Below are 18,089 nucleotides of genomic sequence, written 5' to 3'. Positions count from 1 at the left end.
CTCAGAAGAGAACAAAGAGATGGAGAACAATAGTGAGGACTACGCTGGCAACAGTTCCCAGAATGAAGGACGTGAATTTCTAAATTGAAAGGGCCCTTGATTGTCGGACATAATGAGTGGCAAAAAATTCTCACAAATGCATACAATTGTAAACTTTCAGAATGTCAGGAATAGAGAAGATCTTAAAAACTTTTCCAGGAAATAAAATGATACTAAAGTTCAGGCATCAAAACAGCATTAGTCTTCCACATAGAAATCCTAGATACTGGGAAACATTGGAGGAATACTGTCTGAGGGAAGATTGCCATCATATCCAGCCAAACTATCAGACTAGTGTAAAGAAGAAAAAAGGACATTCCTAGAAGAATGCACTCAAGAACGTTCCTCCACACACTATTTCTTTTTCTTTTTTTTAAAAAAGATTTATTTATTTATGCATACAAGAACTGGTGTATAGGCCAGAGGTGCAGGGTACGAAAATATTCATCAGAGCCAGAGTGGGGAGCAGAACAGGCAGACTGACTGAAATACACTGCTGAGAGAAGCAGCGGGCTAGACAGGAGAGGTCTAGGAGATACCATGTGGGTATCTCCCTGGCCGGCCAGGAATCAAACCTGTGCTGCTGTGGACAGCTGTGGACAGAGGCTGTGGACAGCTTCACAGCGCTGCACTCAACCCACTGTGCCACCAAGGAGGCCCTAAGGATATATTTTTTTAATATGAAGGATCACATAAGAAGAAATAGTTCAAAGGATTAAAATTGGTTGCCAAAGGGAGCAGGACTAGGAGTGGAGAGAGGTGCTGTTATTTCATTGTACATTGTTATTTCATTGTACATTTCATTGCAGGTAACTATAGTTAAGTAGATACATGCATTCGTTTAATTAAATTAAATCAATGTTTTAAAATAGCAAATGAGCAGTTAAGAACTGGAAACAAGTATAACTCAATCCCATCATCTTTACATGGCTAATTTGTCTCATCCTTCAGGCTCATCTTTTCCTGACCTCTCCCCCCTCAGCACCTTATGTAAGTACCCACTGCACCTGCATTTCCTACAGTGTGCATCTTTTATACCGCATTCTTCTTGTTTACTGAATCACCTTCTTCCCTGTCTACACTGTGAGTTCCTTGAGGAAAGAGACTGCATCATATTGCTCATTCCATCAGTATCAAGCCCATGCAGTACAAGGATTAGGAAAACACTAAACATGCTTACCTTTTGTTCTGTCCACAAAGTCTCTCTTAGTGTGGGAAATAAACTGATTTGCTATTGCCTTCTTGACCTCTTCCATTGAAGCATCAATTTTCCAAGGGAAGTAGTTTTTGACTGATGCTGATCGACCTCGAGGTAGTGTCCAGAGAAAGCAGTCCTATGACAAACACAATTTTCAAGAAAATCCTTTTGGCTTCAAGTATTGGAATGAAGAAAGTATGTGTCTCTGTGTACATGTTCTTTTGAGTACTTTACATCGGCTACCACAGCACAGTTTTGATAGACGCAGGAGCCTGTCAACAGGTCTCATTGGATACCCAACTGTAATGCAGGTACCCAATCATTTCTTTGACTTTAACATTGGGCCCACAAAAATGTGATTGCAAAGAGCTGTGCCTGCAACCAGACATCTCTTCCAGACAAGAACACATGAATTACAGCCCTGGCCGAGGATCAGATAGTCACTTCTTCCCCTTAAGAGCCCTGTCCTTAGAGACAACAACCTCACTGCAGAAGCCTCAGCAGCATCCTGTAGGAACTGAGAGGGTGGGACCTCTCTCCTCTTCACCTCCAAAGAGACTTCATAAAACTTGAAACCTCCATTACCTCTTCCATCTTCCCTCTCTCTTGACTTTGCTTCCTACTTTCCTGATAAAACCACATGAAGAGACCCTCCATGGCCTGCCATTATGTTTCAATGGGATTGAAGGGTAGCCAAGGTGCTCCTAGAGGGCTCAGTCCCCGCCCATGGCCTTCAGTCGCTCCAGCACATCACCCCAACAATTCTTATTTTTCTTTCACAACTTCTATTTCTTTCTCTCTACTGGGTCATTGCCATCAATATCAAGCTTGCCTTCATTTTGCCAATCTTAAAGAGAAAACACTCTCTTCACACTAAACCCCTCTAATTACTCCTTCTCACCTGCCCCTTACACTGGAATTCCTCACAATAGTTACATGCACTCACTGTCACAAATCTGTCTTTTAAGTCTCTATTACTTTCAAGTTCCACCTCCATCCTTTCCTTTCCCTTCTAATTTCTCTACTGAAGAAACTAAGCCTTTTGATGTATAGAACTTTCCATAATCTGGATTTTATTGATTATATATTTACTGTGCTGTGTGCCCTGTATTTCTTGCTTGTTGGAAACTAGATCCAGAGACTGACTTAAACTTATTTGAGAACCCATTGTCAAGATGAGAGATGGTGTTTGGAAAGACTGTAGGAGGAGATATTGTAGTTATTCCTCTGGTATGACTGTGTTAGCAGCTGTTGCTACTCGATGTCTAGGTTAATTGAGTCAAAGTGTGATACTCTATCATTTCTTTTCCATTTTTTTATTAGTTAGAATATCTTTATTAAGAGACATATCCTCTCAACTATAGTTTGGTTCTCCAGTGCCATTGTTCATAAAGAAAAGACAGGAAACAGTTGATCTTTTTCCCTTATCAGTTTTAGAGATAATAATGAGCTTCCTACTTTCTCTGAAAGTGTCCCAATTTCTTAAACAGAACTCACAGATTTACACATATTTGATGTGTTTCAAAGTATCACATGTATTATCTATTGAAGTTCAAATTATCTTATCTTAGGCTAGCAGGCACCTCTTCAATTTTGACATGACTGTAGTAGTTTTTGATAAGCTTTTTTTAAAAAAAAATTTCTATTTTACAGAGTCAATGGAATGATAAAAGGCCTGTGGTTTGAAAATATATAGTACCAAGTGCGACTATTTGTATATAGCTGTTCATAGCACCATTATTCATAATAGCCAAAAGACAGAAACAACCAAAATGCCCATTGTCAGATAAACAAATTAGTGTATATGCATATAATAGAATATTACTCAATCATAAAAAGGAATGAAATACTGATGAAGAATACATTAGTCTTTATCCTAAGTGAATATTACCCTAAGTGGAAGAAGTCAGATATAATAGGTCACATTTTGTCTGATTCTACATATGAAATGCCCAGAATCTGTCATCTATAGAGATAGAAAATGGATTGGTAGTTGTCTGGCTAGAGGAGAGGGGAGTGGACAATAATTTCTTAATGGGTATGGAGTTTATTTCTGGGACAATGAAAGTGTTTTGAAATGAGATCGATGTGGTTGGACAACATTAGGAATGTACTAATTGCCAGTAAGTTGTTTATATTAAAATAGTTAATTTTTTGTGTGAATTCCACTTTAGTTATAATTTTTTGTAAATTTAGGAGATAGGGAGAAGTAGATAGACAGAAATGTGAAACAGTTGCCAAGAAATAGTCTCATAAGAATCATACTGTAGAAGATGAAGGACTTTTTGATATAGATTTAAAAAAAAAAACCTTTCATTCCTATGGGTTTTGATACAGTATTAAATTCAACAGGTATGTAGATATTATCTTACTTGAATGTAGTGAGATTTGTGGTTCTTGATTCCTCTTGAAGTCCCAGGTTTGATCAAATCTTCTTTAGAATATGATTTCCAAACATACTCATCATTGTACTGTGTCTGATTGGGAATAGGGTCGCTAAGTGAGTATGTATATCCTAATCTTCTGATACTTTTTTGACTATAAGAAAAGACAGTGGAAATTAAAGGGTTAAATACCAAATCTCAGGACTCTACACATGTCAATTGATTTTACTCATGACAGTTTTTTTTTTTATTAAATAATAAATTTTATTTTTATATTCCCCCATACAACTGCACATGCCCCATTCTGACCCCAATCCCTCCCCTCCCGGCCCCCACCCCCCAAAAAGTGTCTCTGGTTCATAGTTTTTTGTTGATTTTGATTTTCACTTTCTTATAGTTATTCATTTTCCTGGTCCCTTATTTAAGTTTTCTAGATTCCTGCTATGAGTGAGACCAGCCGGTATTTTTCTTTTTCTTTCTGGCTTATTTCGCTGAGCATGATCCCTTCCAGCGCCATCCATGTTGCTGCAAATTGCATGTGTTTATCTTTTTTGAATGCTGAGTAATATTCCATTGTATATATGTACCACATCTTCTTGATCCAGTCATCTATTTTTGGGCATTTGGGCTGTTTCCAAAGCTTAGCTATTGTAAATAGTGCTGCTATAAACATAGGGGTGCAGGTGTTCTTTGGAATTGATGTTTCTGTGTCCTTTGGGTAAATACCTAGGAGTGGAATTGCTGGATCATATGGAAGCTCTATGTTTAGTAGGTCCAGAAATCTCCACACAGCTCTCCATAGTGGTTGGACCAGTTTGCACTCCCACCAACAGTGCAGGAGAGTTCCTTTTTCTCCACAACCTCGCCAACATTTGTTGTTGCTAGTTTTTTTAATATGTGCCATTCTCACTGGTGTAAGATGGTATCTCATGGTAGTTTTGATTTGCATTTCCCTGATGACAAGTGATGTTGAACATTTTTTCATATGTCATGACAGAGGGCGATCTGGCTGCGACATCTGTCACCCCATTGATCGCCAGGGTTGATTCGGCTGATCTGGCTGGCTAGGTGGGTGTCCCCTTCCTCCCTCACCGCTCCATGTGCGTCCCTCCCGAAGCTGCGCGCTGGGTCGAAGAGGACGGCCTTCCCCGAATAGAGACGGACCGGTCTTCGGTCGAGGGTATACGAGTAGCTGCGCTCCCCTGCTAGAACCTCCAAACAAGCTCTCATGACAGTTTTTTAAAGATTGGCTAGCTTAAGACTTAATGTCAGAAATAAATTAATTCCCAGGTTCCTCCGAGAAGAAGCAATCCTATATTTTAGGACGGCTCTTAACCAAAGTATGGGAGGCCTTAAATCAAATATAAAAGAGCAGCAATTTGAAATATATTAAATTTCTAATTTTTAAGTCCTAAGTCCTCTACTCTACATACAGTACCTTCAGTGTAAATGGATTTTTTTCTACAGAAATATTCCAGTTAATAAAAGGGATAAATAAAAATATTAGCATACCACTGGTTTGCAAATTCCTAAGGTAAGGACCAGCAGTTGCTAACCATAGCTCAAAAAGAGAGACCAACAGATGTTATATGCTGTGGATGAACATTTACACCACTGTCTATTAGATATTTTTGCCAAAATACCCAACCTGAGTCAGAAATCTTTGGAATTTCAGATTACAGGAAACACACAAAAAGAGGAAAATCAAGAGCAGCGATGCTGCTTCTGCAAAGAATGTCTCAAAAAAAAAAAAAAAAAAAAGAGAGGAGGAAGGAATGCAACATGCAGACCTAATTTAGATTGTTTTGAATCAGTTGCTTGTTTTTAATTATAAGATAATTAAATAATTAAATAATTGGGGGATTTGATAGAGAATTGGCTATTTGATATTAAAGAAATGCTTTTTATTTGAGATAATAACACTGTTATATATTATTAGGATGTCCTTATTTTTTAGAGATACAGGAAAAACATGTAGAATTGAAATGATACATTGATTGCCTGGAGTTTGCTTCAACGTCATCCTTTGGGAAGGCTGCGTGGAAGTTATCCATGAAGTGCCTGCAGGTTGTCGATTATTAAAGCAGCGTGGTAACTGGATACTCATTGTATGTTGTATGTCTACAATATTTCATGTTGACTACTTTTAAAAAGAGGGCTGGATTCAGTCCTAGTTATATTTGCAAGAAACCAACATCCAGAGAGCGGGATACATCTGGGTGATGGATTATTTTACTTGTCATCCAGATGCGTAGGGTCAAGTGGGACTGTGGTCCTAAATCAATCTGTGGTAATCAAAGGCACACGAAGATTTTCCAAGAGGAACACTGCACAAGAAGCTTTAGCAGAGTCGATGTTCAGACCTCCATTTCTCAGTACACTCTTTCCCAGCTTGCATCTACCTAAGAGCAAACCTACACGTCTATCTGGGTCCCTTCTCTCCCTTCTGCAGTTCACACAGGGTTTCACTAAGTGCATTTCACTCCAGCATGCGAGCCTCCAACCTCTGGAAGAGTGCCCAATAGAGGGAAACTTTGTCAGAGTGGCTTCAGGATAGTTGCTTTGTAACCCAAGTCCCACACAAGTGCCTTGGGCTTGTCACACTAGGTCTGATGCATATTTCTGAGAGCACGAAGCCAGGCATGACAGTGAGGGGCTATGTGGGGTGTTCTGAATGTCGCTACCTCAGTAGTCCCACATTATCTTAGGTTTTGCTTGCCACTGCTTCCTTTACCCTGGTCAACCATGGTCTGAATATTATATCCAATAGGGTATTTTGGGGAGGAACACATTCACATAACTTGTTATGATATAAAATTTTATGATTGTTGTTAACTTCTTACTGTGCCTAATTTATAAATTAAACTTTATTATAGTGTGGACTAAAAGAAGAAATCTACTGTCTGTTGGAGATGTCTGTGCTCTGAAAACAATGCAGAACAGCTACAGAAGCCTGGAGGCAGTGGGAGATGTTTGCTGTGAGGAAGCCTGTGGCCAAATTAAATGCAAAAGCCCTGGGGCCAAGTCTAACACCCCTATCCCCCCTCCAGATGCAAGTGGCTACAGGAAGGAACTAGAAATGAGCAGCTGGCCACACAGTCTTCCCCTCACATCTCAGGAACACTCTAGTATTTAAAAAAAAAAAAAATCTAAGCCTTGATGCTTGCACCTTCCCCCACATGGATAATATCTGACTATAGGGTAAGAGATCATTTTACATTATACACAGCATCCTCCTTTATCATGAATGAAGAATGCAAACAGATGTCTGCTTTATCTCTGTTACGGAATTATGTGTCCTTTCTGTGCATGTAGCCCAGCTACACAAATGGTGATATAAACTGGAACCAAACCTTTGAAGAATGAGACTAGCACTCAGAGAAATCTGAAGGCTGTCTCCCTGAATTTGCTCTGAATATCCTCTTTAAAAACCTTTTTTGAATTGCTTCACAATGGTGAATATTTCAGTCAATAACAGCTATGTATGTATAAGAAAATCATAGGATATATAAGGTTTGTACCCTCCACAGTTTCAGGCATCCATTGGGGGCTTCCAAGGTATCCTCTGTCGATAAGGGGAGACTACTGTACATTGTGTGGTGATGTGACTGAGGCAATGTCTGGTTTTCCATCTAACAATTACCAAGTGTACATCCTTCTTCAGGGAGAGGCCTCTGAAGGGAGAGCAGAAAACATGGAATGGCTGAAATGACCCTTTCCCCATGTATTTAAAGCTAACCGTTTTTCAACTTTTTTAAATTAAAACATTTGTTAAGTCTCTGGGACATGTCATTTGCTGGAAAGAAAAATATCTCTGAGTCAATGAAGCAGCACAAATTGGCAACGCAGACTCTTTTAAAGCACCTGGAATCTAAGATTATCAACTTTTTAAAGATCTTGGTATAAAACTGACTGGTGATAAAAATCTTATGGTATTTTTTAGATTTTGTATTTATTATTCAATAGGTATTTAAATCTTTTTTAAATCCACCCAGATTATGAAATACTCCCATTTAGCCAGTTCTCATTTTATCTTACCTATGAAATATGTAGTCAAACATGAAAATATATGCTAGATTGTCAGAACAATTAATTTTTTAGCATATATAATATTAATTTCATTAAATGCATAGTAAATGTTTGATTTTGTGTATATAAAAATTAATGAAATTGTTTCTGATTTTTATATGTAACGATTAAATTATTTTCCAAAGTAAAGTACCAAAGTTCTACATGAGAACATTTAACTGAGGAACTTCATCTTTTAAAATTACATTCCTCACTTTACAGACAGCACACACATTTTAACTACAACGTTTCATTGCATTTTTTGTATTACTTGGATATAATTAATCTTATTAGACCTGAATCTTTTTATACTTCTTGTCTACATTTAATAATCTTTCCTAAAATATTCATTGCATAAATTATTAGTAGTTTTCATAATACTCCTTAAAACACATATTAACATTTACTTGAAATAGAAGCATAGTCATATTTTGTCACAGGAAGTAAGTTTAACTCTACTTGTTGGTTTGACAACAGAGACTAATTTTATCACTAGATAAACATGATGTAAATTGCATGAGTTAAATCTTCAACTCCAAGGTTTTGATAAATATATATATATATTTTATAGAGGCATGTTTTATTTATTTATTTGTTTGTTTGTTTGTTTGTTTTGTTTATACATGCACTGGGTACAGTCAGAAGCGCCGGAGGGTGAGAGAATTCACCAGAGCCAGAGCGGGGAGCAGAGCAGGCAGAAGGACCGAAGTACACTGCTGAGGGGAGCAGCGGGCGGCAGGAGCAGGAGAGGTCTGCGCGCCATGTGGGACCCTCCTCCAGTGGTCGGGGAGCAGCCGGGGATCGAACCGGCGCCGCAGAGGCCGCGGGCAGCTTCGCAACCCAGCGCTCAACCGCTGTGCCACCGGGGAGGCCCTGATAAAAATATATTTAAAGTACTTTATGATAAGAGCATTTTGTCAAAAATAAGATTGGACTGGAAACATTTATTGAAATTAATGTTCCTATTTTCCTAAGTCCTTTTTGGTTATATAATATCAAACAAGTTTCCACCAAGTGAAAGTGTAACAGATGTAATTTAATAGTCATTTGTAAAGATGTGCCTTTCTGAGAAGTATACTTCCCAGAAAAACATGAGATAGGGAATAACTCAATAACTGGATGACAAATCATCTAATTGTTTATTTTGAAAAAACCAAGTTGTCAGCTGATCAGTTATTGAAAATCACCTTGTAATTTTTGGCATAGAACTCAGAAAGAGTTCAAACTATTGAGTGACAATGCTACATGAAAACTCACTTCGTTCACATCTACTTATTTATGTGAGGAAGGCCTCCCAATGTTAGCATGTATAAATTGAAAAAAAAAAAGGAGCAAAAACCTGTGATGCTGAATGTGGTCTTAGTCCAAAAACAATGACATTCAAAACTGGATACATAAACAGAATTAATTGAAAACAAAACAGCCCCATTTATCTCATTAAGATGTGTTTTTAAAAATTTACTTTTTGTCTTTTATAGTTATTTACATTTGTAGTAAAATTGCTTTGGCCAGCAGTATACTAAAAATAATTGTGAGAGCTCAATACTTAGGGTCATATAACATGTTTAAAAATTAATTTCAATTAATGTACTGAAACACTTGTAAAGAAGTACAATGGAATGATCAATAAATTGCTTTTAAACATATTACCTCAGGGTAAAATTCAGCTGAGGAAGTGGTGTGGGAATAGGCATTCAAGAAGCACTAGGAATGAAATAAATTATCTATTAAAAGGTGTGTTTCTGTATTTTTTTAAAGGATCATTGTGTTCTCAATTCGATCACGTGTTTAAATTACCCATTGGTTTTATTTAAAGAAATGACTCAATAGTTTTATTTTAAAATATCAATATTTAGGGTGGAATGGGAATTTTATCTTTTGCAGCTATTTTAATTTAAAACTTTCCTATGAAGAGAAAAAATGTGAATTTATAGACCACTGACCTAGACTCAGTAAGCACCCATGTGTTTTTGGCTTTCAGCCCAAAGGTTTCTTTCTTTAGATTGTGTTTCTGTCTGGGAAGCTGGTATAATCATTACTGTCAGATGATACATCTCCTGGTTAAGGGATACAATGCAACTCAGCGGGATACACAGTAATTCGGAAATCAGAAGCCTTGCAGCCCCTGCACTTTTTTGGAAATCTGTCATATATTGTGCTGTGGGGAAAAATTAATGAAAACATTTTAAGTAAGTCTTTTGTGCTAGTCACTGCAGTGCTTTCATTCTGTGCTCGGAGCCACCACCATGGGCCTGCGTCATCATTTCCACTTCACCAGCCATAAATCTGAGCACAGGTAGCTTGTTACTTGCCTGAGGCACAGAGATGATAAGGGTTAAAGCAGAGAGCTGAGTAAGAACCCACCCTTGTCTTACTCTGCAGCCACTGTCTCCCAATACTTCATCTGACTTCTCAATAACTCGAACTTCTAAGGTGAAAAGATCCTCTTTATTGGAAACAATTCACAGAGTAAACACAGGTTAGTGAAGATTCCCCATGTTGATTTCCCATCACAACTGATCCAATGAAAGACGGCATGGCTTTCCTGGTCCCACTCTCCCTCACCCCTCCCGGAGCTTAGAGGGGCATCCACTGGATGGAGGCTCCCACGACCCTCAGTTCAGATGGAAATGGAGAAGTTACAAGCCTAGTTGCGTTAGCAAACAATGAATGGAGATGTGGGGGTAAGGAAGGAAGGGGATTGCACCTTCCTTCAGCTTCCAAGACTAGTATTGATGATGGAAGTGATAGCATTCATTCATTCAATTGTCATTGACTGCCTACTACTATGTATCAGGTAATGGGTTCAATTCATACACAGTGTTTTAGGCAGTGCAATTCTATTGACATATATGCTGAAGCTATTATAAAGCATGATGCATGCTTTATAACTTTATGAAGAATCCACATTAATTTTCCTAGTTTGGAGGTTTGGATACTGTTGGAAGGGGGATCTCTCTTTGATGCTTGGAGGAGAGCTGCACATGCCATAGGTCCTAACTGAATGCATTTTGTGTAAGCCTTCTTTGATTATTTTTTTTATTGTCTTTGGATTCTGAATAATAGAATACAGGTGAACAGATTAGAATGTGTAAATCAACCTGACTCAAATAAAGATCTACCGAATCAAGGCAGGCACTGCTCCTGTCTTGGGTGTGAATGCAGTCTTCATCGTGGTGGCATAGGAATCCCAGTTGGTATCACCTGCTAAAGCATAATAGAACAGTTTTAAATGTGGCAAACCAGCACAATTTGATCAAATGTTATTTTAATAATTACAATGATTTTGCCAGAGAAAAACATTTTGGATCAGATTTAGAGTCTAAAGGAATAAAGGGAAGCTTGTGCCTTCTATTAGGAGAGAGGGAAAGCTCAATTTAATTTCTGAGTTTCCTCCCTTAGTAAAAGCAGGTCTCTTATTTTTCTCAAGAATACATACATGCTAGTTTTCTCTAAAATTCTTGTTCAAGCAATGCATAAAAATAGAAAGCAGAAAGTTCATTTGAAATCCTATCATTGAAAAGATGCTCACTATTATTTAGTGACCAGCTTTTCATGTATCGTATTAGACATATTGAACATATGAGGTGATTTTATACAGCAGGGCTCATGTTTTACATGTCAAGGTTTATCCGGGACACCTATTCCTTGGTTCTTCCTCTCTGTATTATCACTCTCCTTTCCTCCCTACACCATGTTAACAGCTGTACCTTTTACTTTTACACCTGCTGCTATAATCACATGTAGGTTTATATATGCATATGCAAATACATTGACATATTAGGCTTCAGTTCTCACCATTTTTACAAAAATGCACTCATATTAAACAGTGCCCTTTTCTTCTACCGTGACAATAGTGTCTTTTTGGAACCCCCCCAACTCATTGGATATAGCTCTAATTCATGTTTGTATTAACTGTGTAAGATTCTGTGGTATTGGTGTTATTTAAAGTGGATGAGATCAACAGGCAAAGGAGCATAGTTAGAGGAGATGAAGTCCAAAAGTTAAGTCTGGGGTCGTATCAGAGGTTGGGGAGATGAAGGAGCCAGTAAAGGTAGTAGGCAGAGTAGTCACTGAGAGGAGAGGAACACGGATAGTATGCGGCATCCTAACAGCCACAGGAAGAAAGTGTTTACAGGGGAGGAAGGGGCTGCCTAAGGCTAATGCTCCTGGTAGGATCTAGGGGGGCAAGGACAGAGAATTTGCCATCAGGTAGATGCTAGCCACAGCTAGCATTGATCTGAGCCAACCTCCGTTGGTGACAGAGTGCCACCAAATCTCTTGGGAATATGTATTTCAAATTTAAATCAGTCATCCTTCCCTTGTTATAGCCAACAGTTACCTGTTGCTTTTTTTTTTAATGATATTTGTAGAATCTTTTTTTTTTTAAAGATTTATTTATTTATACAAGCACTGGGTACAGTCAGAAGCACAGGAGGGTGAGAGAGTTCACCAGAGCCAGAGCGGGGAGCAGAGCAGGCAGAAGGACCGAAGTACACTGCTGAGGGGAGCAGCGGGCGGCAGGAGAGGTCTGCGCGCCATGTGGGACCCTCCTCTGGTGGCCGGGGAGCAGCCAGGGATCGAACTGGCGCTGCAGAGGCTGTGGCCAGCTTCGCAACCCAGCACTCAACCGCTGCGCCACCAGGGAGGCCCTACCTGTTGCTTTTTACATTCCATTAGAATCTGGGTTTAAATGTCCCCTTTATGGCTAAACTCTGGTCTGGGGGTTGTTAGCTGACTTCTAGACACTGCAGTCAGTCACTTCATTGCTGGCATTTGCTCACACTCATGAATTCAAAAAACAATTGCTGTAAAGTATCTAAAATACCTCTTCAACTTCCACTGCCTTGCATGGAGAGGCCTGAGCAAACAGACCATACCTTTCATCTTTGCCCTTCTCCTGCTGACGTCCACATGTCCTCCCCACTCCCTGCCGCCCAGGTCTCGTTGATTAATTGAACAGGCTCCGGGAGCCCAGCCAGGCAGCTGGATCTGCTTATCTGTGAAGATTTACCAGTTGCCTTCACACTGGTTGAGTTTCTCCTACACCTAGAGACTGCCACAGCCAAGCCCCTGCATGCCCCTCTCCCTCTCTGGTTACAGACTCCTGGTCTGCCCTCTGACACCACTCTATGAGAATTATCTTGTCACACTCCTGCTTTACTGGGAATCATTTTATGCATTAAAGCATTTTATTTTAGTAGCAGAATTAAATGTTCTTTGTTAAGAGAATTTCAAGTGTGGGAGAGTAAGTGGGAGACGTAAGTGAGACAGTGCTGCTCTTAAAGGCAGGCTTCATTTAACTTGATCAAAATCGCTGCATTTCACTCTTGGAAGAATTGGGAAAAATCCTCAACACAGAGATAGCACAACACTTCTCCTTTTTCCCCAAGACATACAACATGAACCTAACTCAGATCTTACCTATATTAAATGCCCTGATCATATCATGTCCCTGACAGCACCTCCCAGTAAATCATGGGGCGAGCTACACAACTCAGTGTTCCCAGGGCTGGGGTTTTTCTCCTTTAAGAACAGACTGGAGCCTGGAGGCCTTCTGTTGCTGAGTGCCTATTCCAGAAAGCTGCAGGGCCAGGGGACATAACAGGTTGCTTCTAGGATCTGAGACCAGACTTTCTCTCCCTCTCGTTACATAAGTGCAGACCTAGAAGTGTCTTCTTGCTTCCTAATTCTAACCCACCTGCGTTAAACATAAGGACACACACTTAGTTTCTGGTCTACCTTTCTTTAATTTCGTGTTTAATAATCTTCCTTATTACACCTCTTCTTTGTCAAGTATCATTTTGCTTTTTTTTTTTTTAAAGATTTATTTATTGATTGATAGAAGCACTGGGTACAGTCAGAAGCGTGGGAGGGTGAGAGCATTCACCAGAGCCAGAGCAGGGAGCAGAACAGGCAGAAGGACCGAAGTACACTGCTGAGGGGAGCAGCGGGCGGCAGGAGAGGTCTGCGCACCATGTGGGACCCTCGACCAGCGTTCGGGTCGGGGATCGAACCGGTGCTGCAGAGGCTGCGGGCAGCCTCACAACCCAGCGCTCAACCGCTGCGCCACCGGGGAAGCCAATGTCATTTTGCTTTTTGACTTCCATTGACAAATGTTGTAAAAACGAAATAATACTAGAATGAGTTCTCTACATTTTCAGAAATAATACTAAATATCTATAATCAGAATGTTTATAGAAATCTGTTATAAAAATCTGTCTCCAATGCATTCTCTGTGTCAAGGGTTTCTTTTGCCCTTATTTTGGGTAAGTATCTCAATATCTTTGTAACTCTTTGCTACCTCTCCTGTAATTCTGTCTGCCTGGCTCTTTTTTCCATCTCCTATTTACCGCTTAAGTACAAACAAATCCTAAGCCTGTCCCAAAGAACAAACCTCATGCTAGGCAGTGGGCCACGAGGTCCTGGCCTGGCCTTAAAGAACGCACAGGCCAGTAGATGAAATCACAAATATCGCTAAGCACAGCTTATAAATATGCTGATGTCCCTTGTGCCCTGGGATCCTGGGTGATGGTGCGATCCTTTCTGCTTAGATGAGAGGGCACTTGGGGCAGGAGGAGAAACTTCAGAGTAGTAGCATCTGAACTGGGACTTAGTTCAGAAGAACTTTGACAAGGAAACATAGGAGGATGTGGAGGGAAACATTTTACAGAGGAAGTGGCATGAGGTATGAAAATCTGAGAGGGACATGACAAGGAGTCAATGGGAGTGTAGCAGGGGAGAAATGGTCCACCATAGGTCAGTGAGGCCAAGTTTGCCCTCCTATATCCTGCTGCAGAGAGGCTCTATTGCACTCACCTTGCTAACATCTCTGGAGTTGTTCACAATTATAAGTTTTATAAACATTATAAAATGTGTTTTATACAACATGTGTGTGTACATCATCTCACATATTACAAAGTGTTTCCACAGAATGTTACCTCATTTTATTCCCACAATAACATGATAAAGCAGGTATTAACAATATCTGATAACTGTAACTTCACAACATTGTTGTGAGGACTATAGATGATCAATTTAAAGCATTTGTAGTAAAACGAACGGAGTCCCCAGGAGATACATCTTTGACCTAACCCCCAGAATCTTGGGTGGTACCTTATTTGGAAAAAGGGTCTTTGCAGATGCAATCAAGGATCTTGACATGAGCAGATCATCTTGGGTTATCCGATGGGCCCTAAATGCAATTTCAATGTCTTTATAATAGAGAGGCAATGGGAGATGAGACAGAGGTGGAGAAGCATGGAAGCAGAGACTGGAGTGGTGAGGCCACAAGTCGAGAATGCCCACAGCCACCAGCAGCTGGACGAGATTCTCCTTTAGAGCCACCAGAAGGAGAGCAGCATGCCAACATTCAGAATGTGAGAGAATAAATTTCTGTTGTTTTAAGCCACCAGTTTGTGGTAATTTATGGCTGTCCTTGGAAGTAATCAGCATTTAAGATAATAGTTCAATAGCAGTTGGCTCATCAACTCATTCTATTTTTGAACCAAAGCTTGACAGTGACACATCAGTCTCACCTTGTAGTCGAGATGACACTTACAGCAACAGCTACAGAGGGAAGACCCAAGTCTAGATGTGAATATTCAAACACCCAGAGGAAGGAGAATTTTGGAGGTAGAATTAGTGAGTCCTGGTGATGAAACTGAGGTGTCAGTGAAGCTGCCCCCTTCTTGAGCATCTGGAACCCTTTTCATTGAGCTTGCAGAGTCTAGAGGACAAGAGTGAAATTTTGTGCATTTTGAATCTGAGAGCCTTCTGTGATATCCAAATGGGATTGTGTGATACAGCTGAGTGTTTTAGTCTGAAAACTGAATGTCCCATTTAGAGGTAAAGATCTGATAGTTAGCACCGTTGTGTAGACCTGAAGCTCTACGGCAGGATGTGACAGCTCATGTAGAGGATATGAACCCAAAAGAGTAAGTTGTGGACAACACCATCATTTCCAGATAAGAAGGTGGGTGGGGTGGGGGGAAGACAAGGACAGAAACAAAGACAGTGGCTAGAAATAGAAAGAGAGGAGATTCAAAAGGAATGGGGGGATGCATCTGTGGGCGGGGGTCATCCTGGGTAGGAAGTTCACCCTCTTCTGTCTCTCCACTTTGCCTTGAGATTATCTAGAAACTTGTCATTATAAGTATTTTTTGTTCTAATGAGGCATTTTTTATTTTTCGTCCTTAACTTACAAGGGGATGAATGGAATGAAAATACCCTATTTCATTCACTCTCATGGGACTACAATTCTAAGATACTTGCAACTGAACAGTTCCCATTGCTATGTAGCCACAGTGGAATCACAATTACTCAGCCAGACTGCAGGAATGAGTTATTACTGCCACAAGAAAGGCCACTGTGCTGGAATTACACAGTGAACATGCCACTTGGCATCCAGCAAGACAACTTTCCCCTCCATTGACACAAAAAGCTGGGTTAGTAAACCTGCTGCATTTGCATGCAAGATTAGTATTAAAGGCATTACATCTAAATGCAAGATCATTTTGAAGGAAAGACCAGCAAAAGCTAAAGCGAGTTGAACGCCAGTCATTGCTCCCAGCCTGGGCGCTAAAGCCACAGCCAAAAGGTCCTTTGCAGACCTTCTTGGGGGCGGCTTCCCTGTGTTAGATACTTTCTGTGCTTCCCAGATCCTGCGTGGGGGTCACAACTCCAGCTGTCTCTGTTCTCTTCTTTGCCTTTGACCTTGATCTCTGGGAACGGCACTAGTCAGTTTTTCCTGTGCCCTCCTAGTCAGATACACCGTAGGTGTGGTTTAAAAAAAAAAAAAAAAAATCACCTGAGCAGTTTAGGGAGGAGTTTGGCGAAGGGCTGGAAGTCATGAACACCCGCTCCCTGACTCCCAGCTTTTCCTTACTTTGGATTTCACCCATAAGAGGGAGGCCCACGCACTTAAACACCCACACAGCCAGTGCTCCAGCTCACTCCTTCTCTCGGGAAAAAAAAAAAACAAAAAAACCTCCCCCGCCCCCGCGGGGAGGGCTTGTCCCCAGCCTTACTTGGTGAAATTTCCTGGCAGCAACACTGAGACGTGTGTGGAGCCTCCAGCCCAGGCAATGCCATTCTTTACCCGAAGAGGCCCTGTAGAGCCCCTTGCTCCAGCTGGACCCGGTGCTGAGGCCGCGCGCTGATGCTTTGTGACGCGTCTCCATGGCGACGCGGATCAGTTCGCAGTTGTGCTGAGGCGAAGGTGTGAGCAAGAGCGTCTTCGAATCCTTAACCAGGTCAGGGGCTGCAGGGGGTGCAAAGGCAAAAAGTCGAGTTTCCAATGACATGGGTACTTAAACGTGTTTGTACAGTTTTGAAATAAACTTTCCTGTGAATTGTATTAGACATTGGGAAAAAGAGCAAAAGGGGGAGTAGTTATTGAATAGAAAATATTCAGATTTTCAACTGCAAATTTTTCACTTATGCATAACTCTCAGCTTAAGTAAATGTGGGTAAAGTTGTCTGGGATCTTGCAGTAATTAGGCAACAAGCAGGAAGACAAGATCACAAGAAATCTCGCATCAATAGAACTAGAACCAGGATTTCCAAGAAGAGTTTCACTCTAGCAAGCTGAGCATCCCTGAAGAGGGATTGGGAGCAGGCAGGAAGGTAGAAAGTGTGCTTAGAAACAGGAGTGGACAGGGATGTTTGCGATGCCTTTCTCTTCACCAGGCCACGTTCCAGGCATGGACATTCGTGTTTGGTGATTGTTGATTTAATTGTTCTTCTACTCACATATATGTCAGAGTTTTCCCAGAATGTGGAGGTTTGATATATTAAATATTTTTAAATGAAATACTATTGTCTTACATTCCGTTTAATTTTTTGACAGTATGGAATTTCTCCTTCAGGTAGGTAGCCCTCCCACAGCCAAAGCACCCACAGTCCTCACCACAGTCCATTGTGCTCTCTCCCTCTTGCCCCTCTTCCTCTCTCTCCCCTCCCAGATGCCTCAGATCTATGGTCAGTTTCCAAGGGCTGGTTTTAAAGTCTGTTTTTGTCTGACCCTTTGTGTGGAGATAATTTCATCTTTGTATTCTTTGCAACTAACCAGTAAATTGACCCATAGTAGATAGTTAGTAATACTGACTGCCTCCTGGCTGGGAAAAGCTACTACCCACTTGGGTGCCAAGAGGAGACAGTAAGTACACCTTGGAGGATACAGGTGCCATGTTTAGAAAGTAACTTCCAGCCATCTTATCTGTGAAGGGGTTATTTTATTTTATTTATATTTGTAAACAAATTTTTGGAGAGTTTTTTACTTTCTCTTTCTTTCTTTCTTTCTTTCTTTCTTTCTTTCTTTCTTTCTTTCTTTCTTTCTTTCTTTCTTTCTTTCTTTCTTTCTTTCTTTCTTTCTTTCTTTCTTTCTTTCTTTCTTTCTT

The 18,089-nt window shown here is 40.4% G+C and overlaps 1 protein-coding gene across 8 annotated transcripts in view; it reads right to left on the bottom strand.

Moving 5' to 3' along the window:
* The window catches only part of TEX26 (testis expressed 26), a 33,932-nt gene extending 17,065 nt beyond the window's left edge, over nt 1-16,867 (bottom strand). The window contains exons 1-4 of one of the 8 annotated variants that reach the window (XM_037527120.2): nt 16,719-16,867; nt 10,812-10,893; nt 3,610-3,775; nt 1,220-1,373 (exon numbers count right to left, since the gene is read on the bottom strand). In XM_037527120.2, the coding sequence (XP_037383017.1) occupies nt 1,220-1,373; nt 3,610-3,775; nt 10,812-10,893; nt 16,719-16,782 (466 nt within the window). In that variant the 5' untranslated portion in view covers nt 16,783-16,867. Of the gene's footprint in view, nt 1-1,219; nt 1,374-3,609; nt 3,776-10,811; nt 10,897-14,805; nt 14,885-15,227; nt 15,419-16,718 lie in introns of those variants that run through there. The other 7 variants (XM_037527119.2, XM_037527116.2, XM_037527121.2 and 4 more) reach the window with 7 other exon arrangements.
* Between the last annotated feature and the right edge of the window lie 1,222 nt (nt 16,868-18,089).

Source organism: Talpa occidentalis, unplaced genomic scaffold, assembly GCF_014898055.3.
Source record: "Talpa occidentalis isolate TD23 unplaced genomic scaffold, MPIMG_talOcc4v2.1 talOcc4.5, whole genome shotgun sequence".
NCBI classification, from domain to species: domain Eukaryota; kingdom Metazoa; phylum Chordata; class Mammalia; order Eulipotyphla; family Talpidae; genus Talpa; species Talpa occidentalis.
This window is presented reverse-complemented; position numbering and strand designations above follow the sequence as displayed.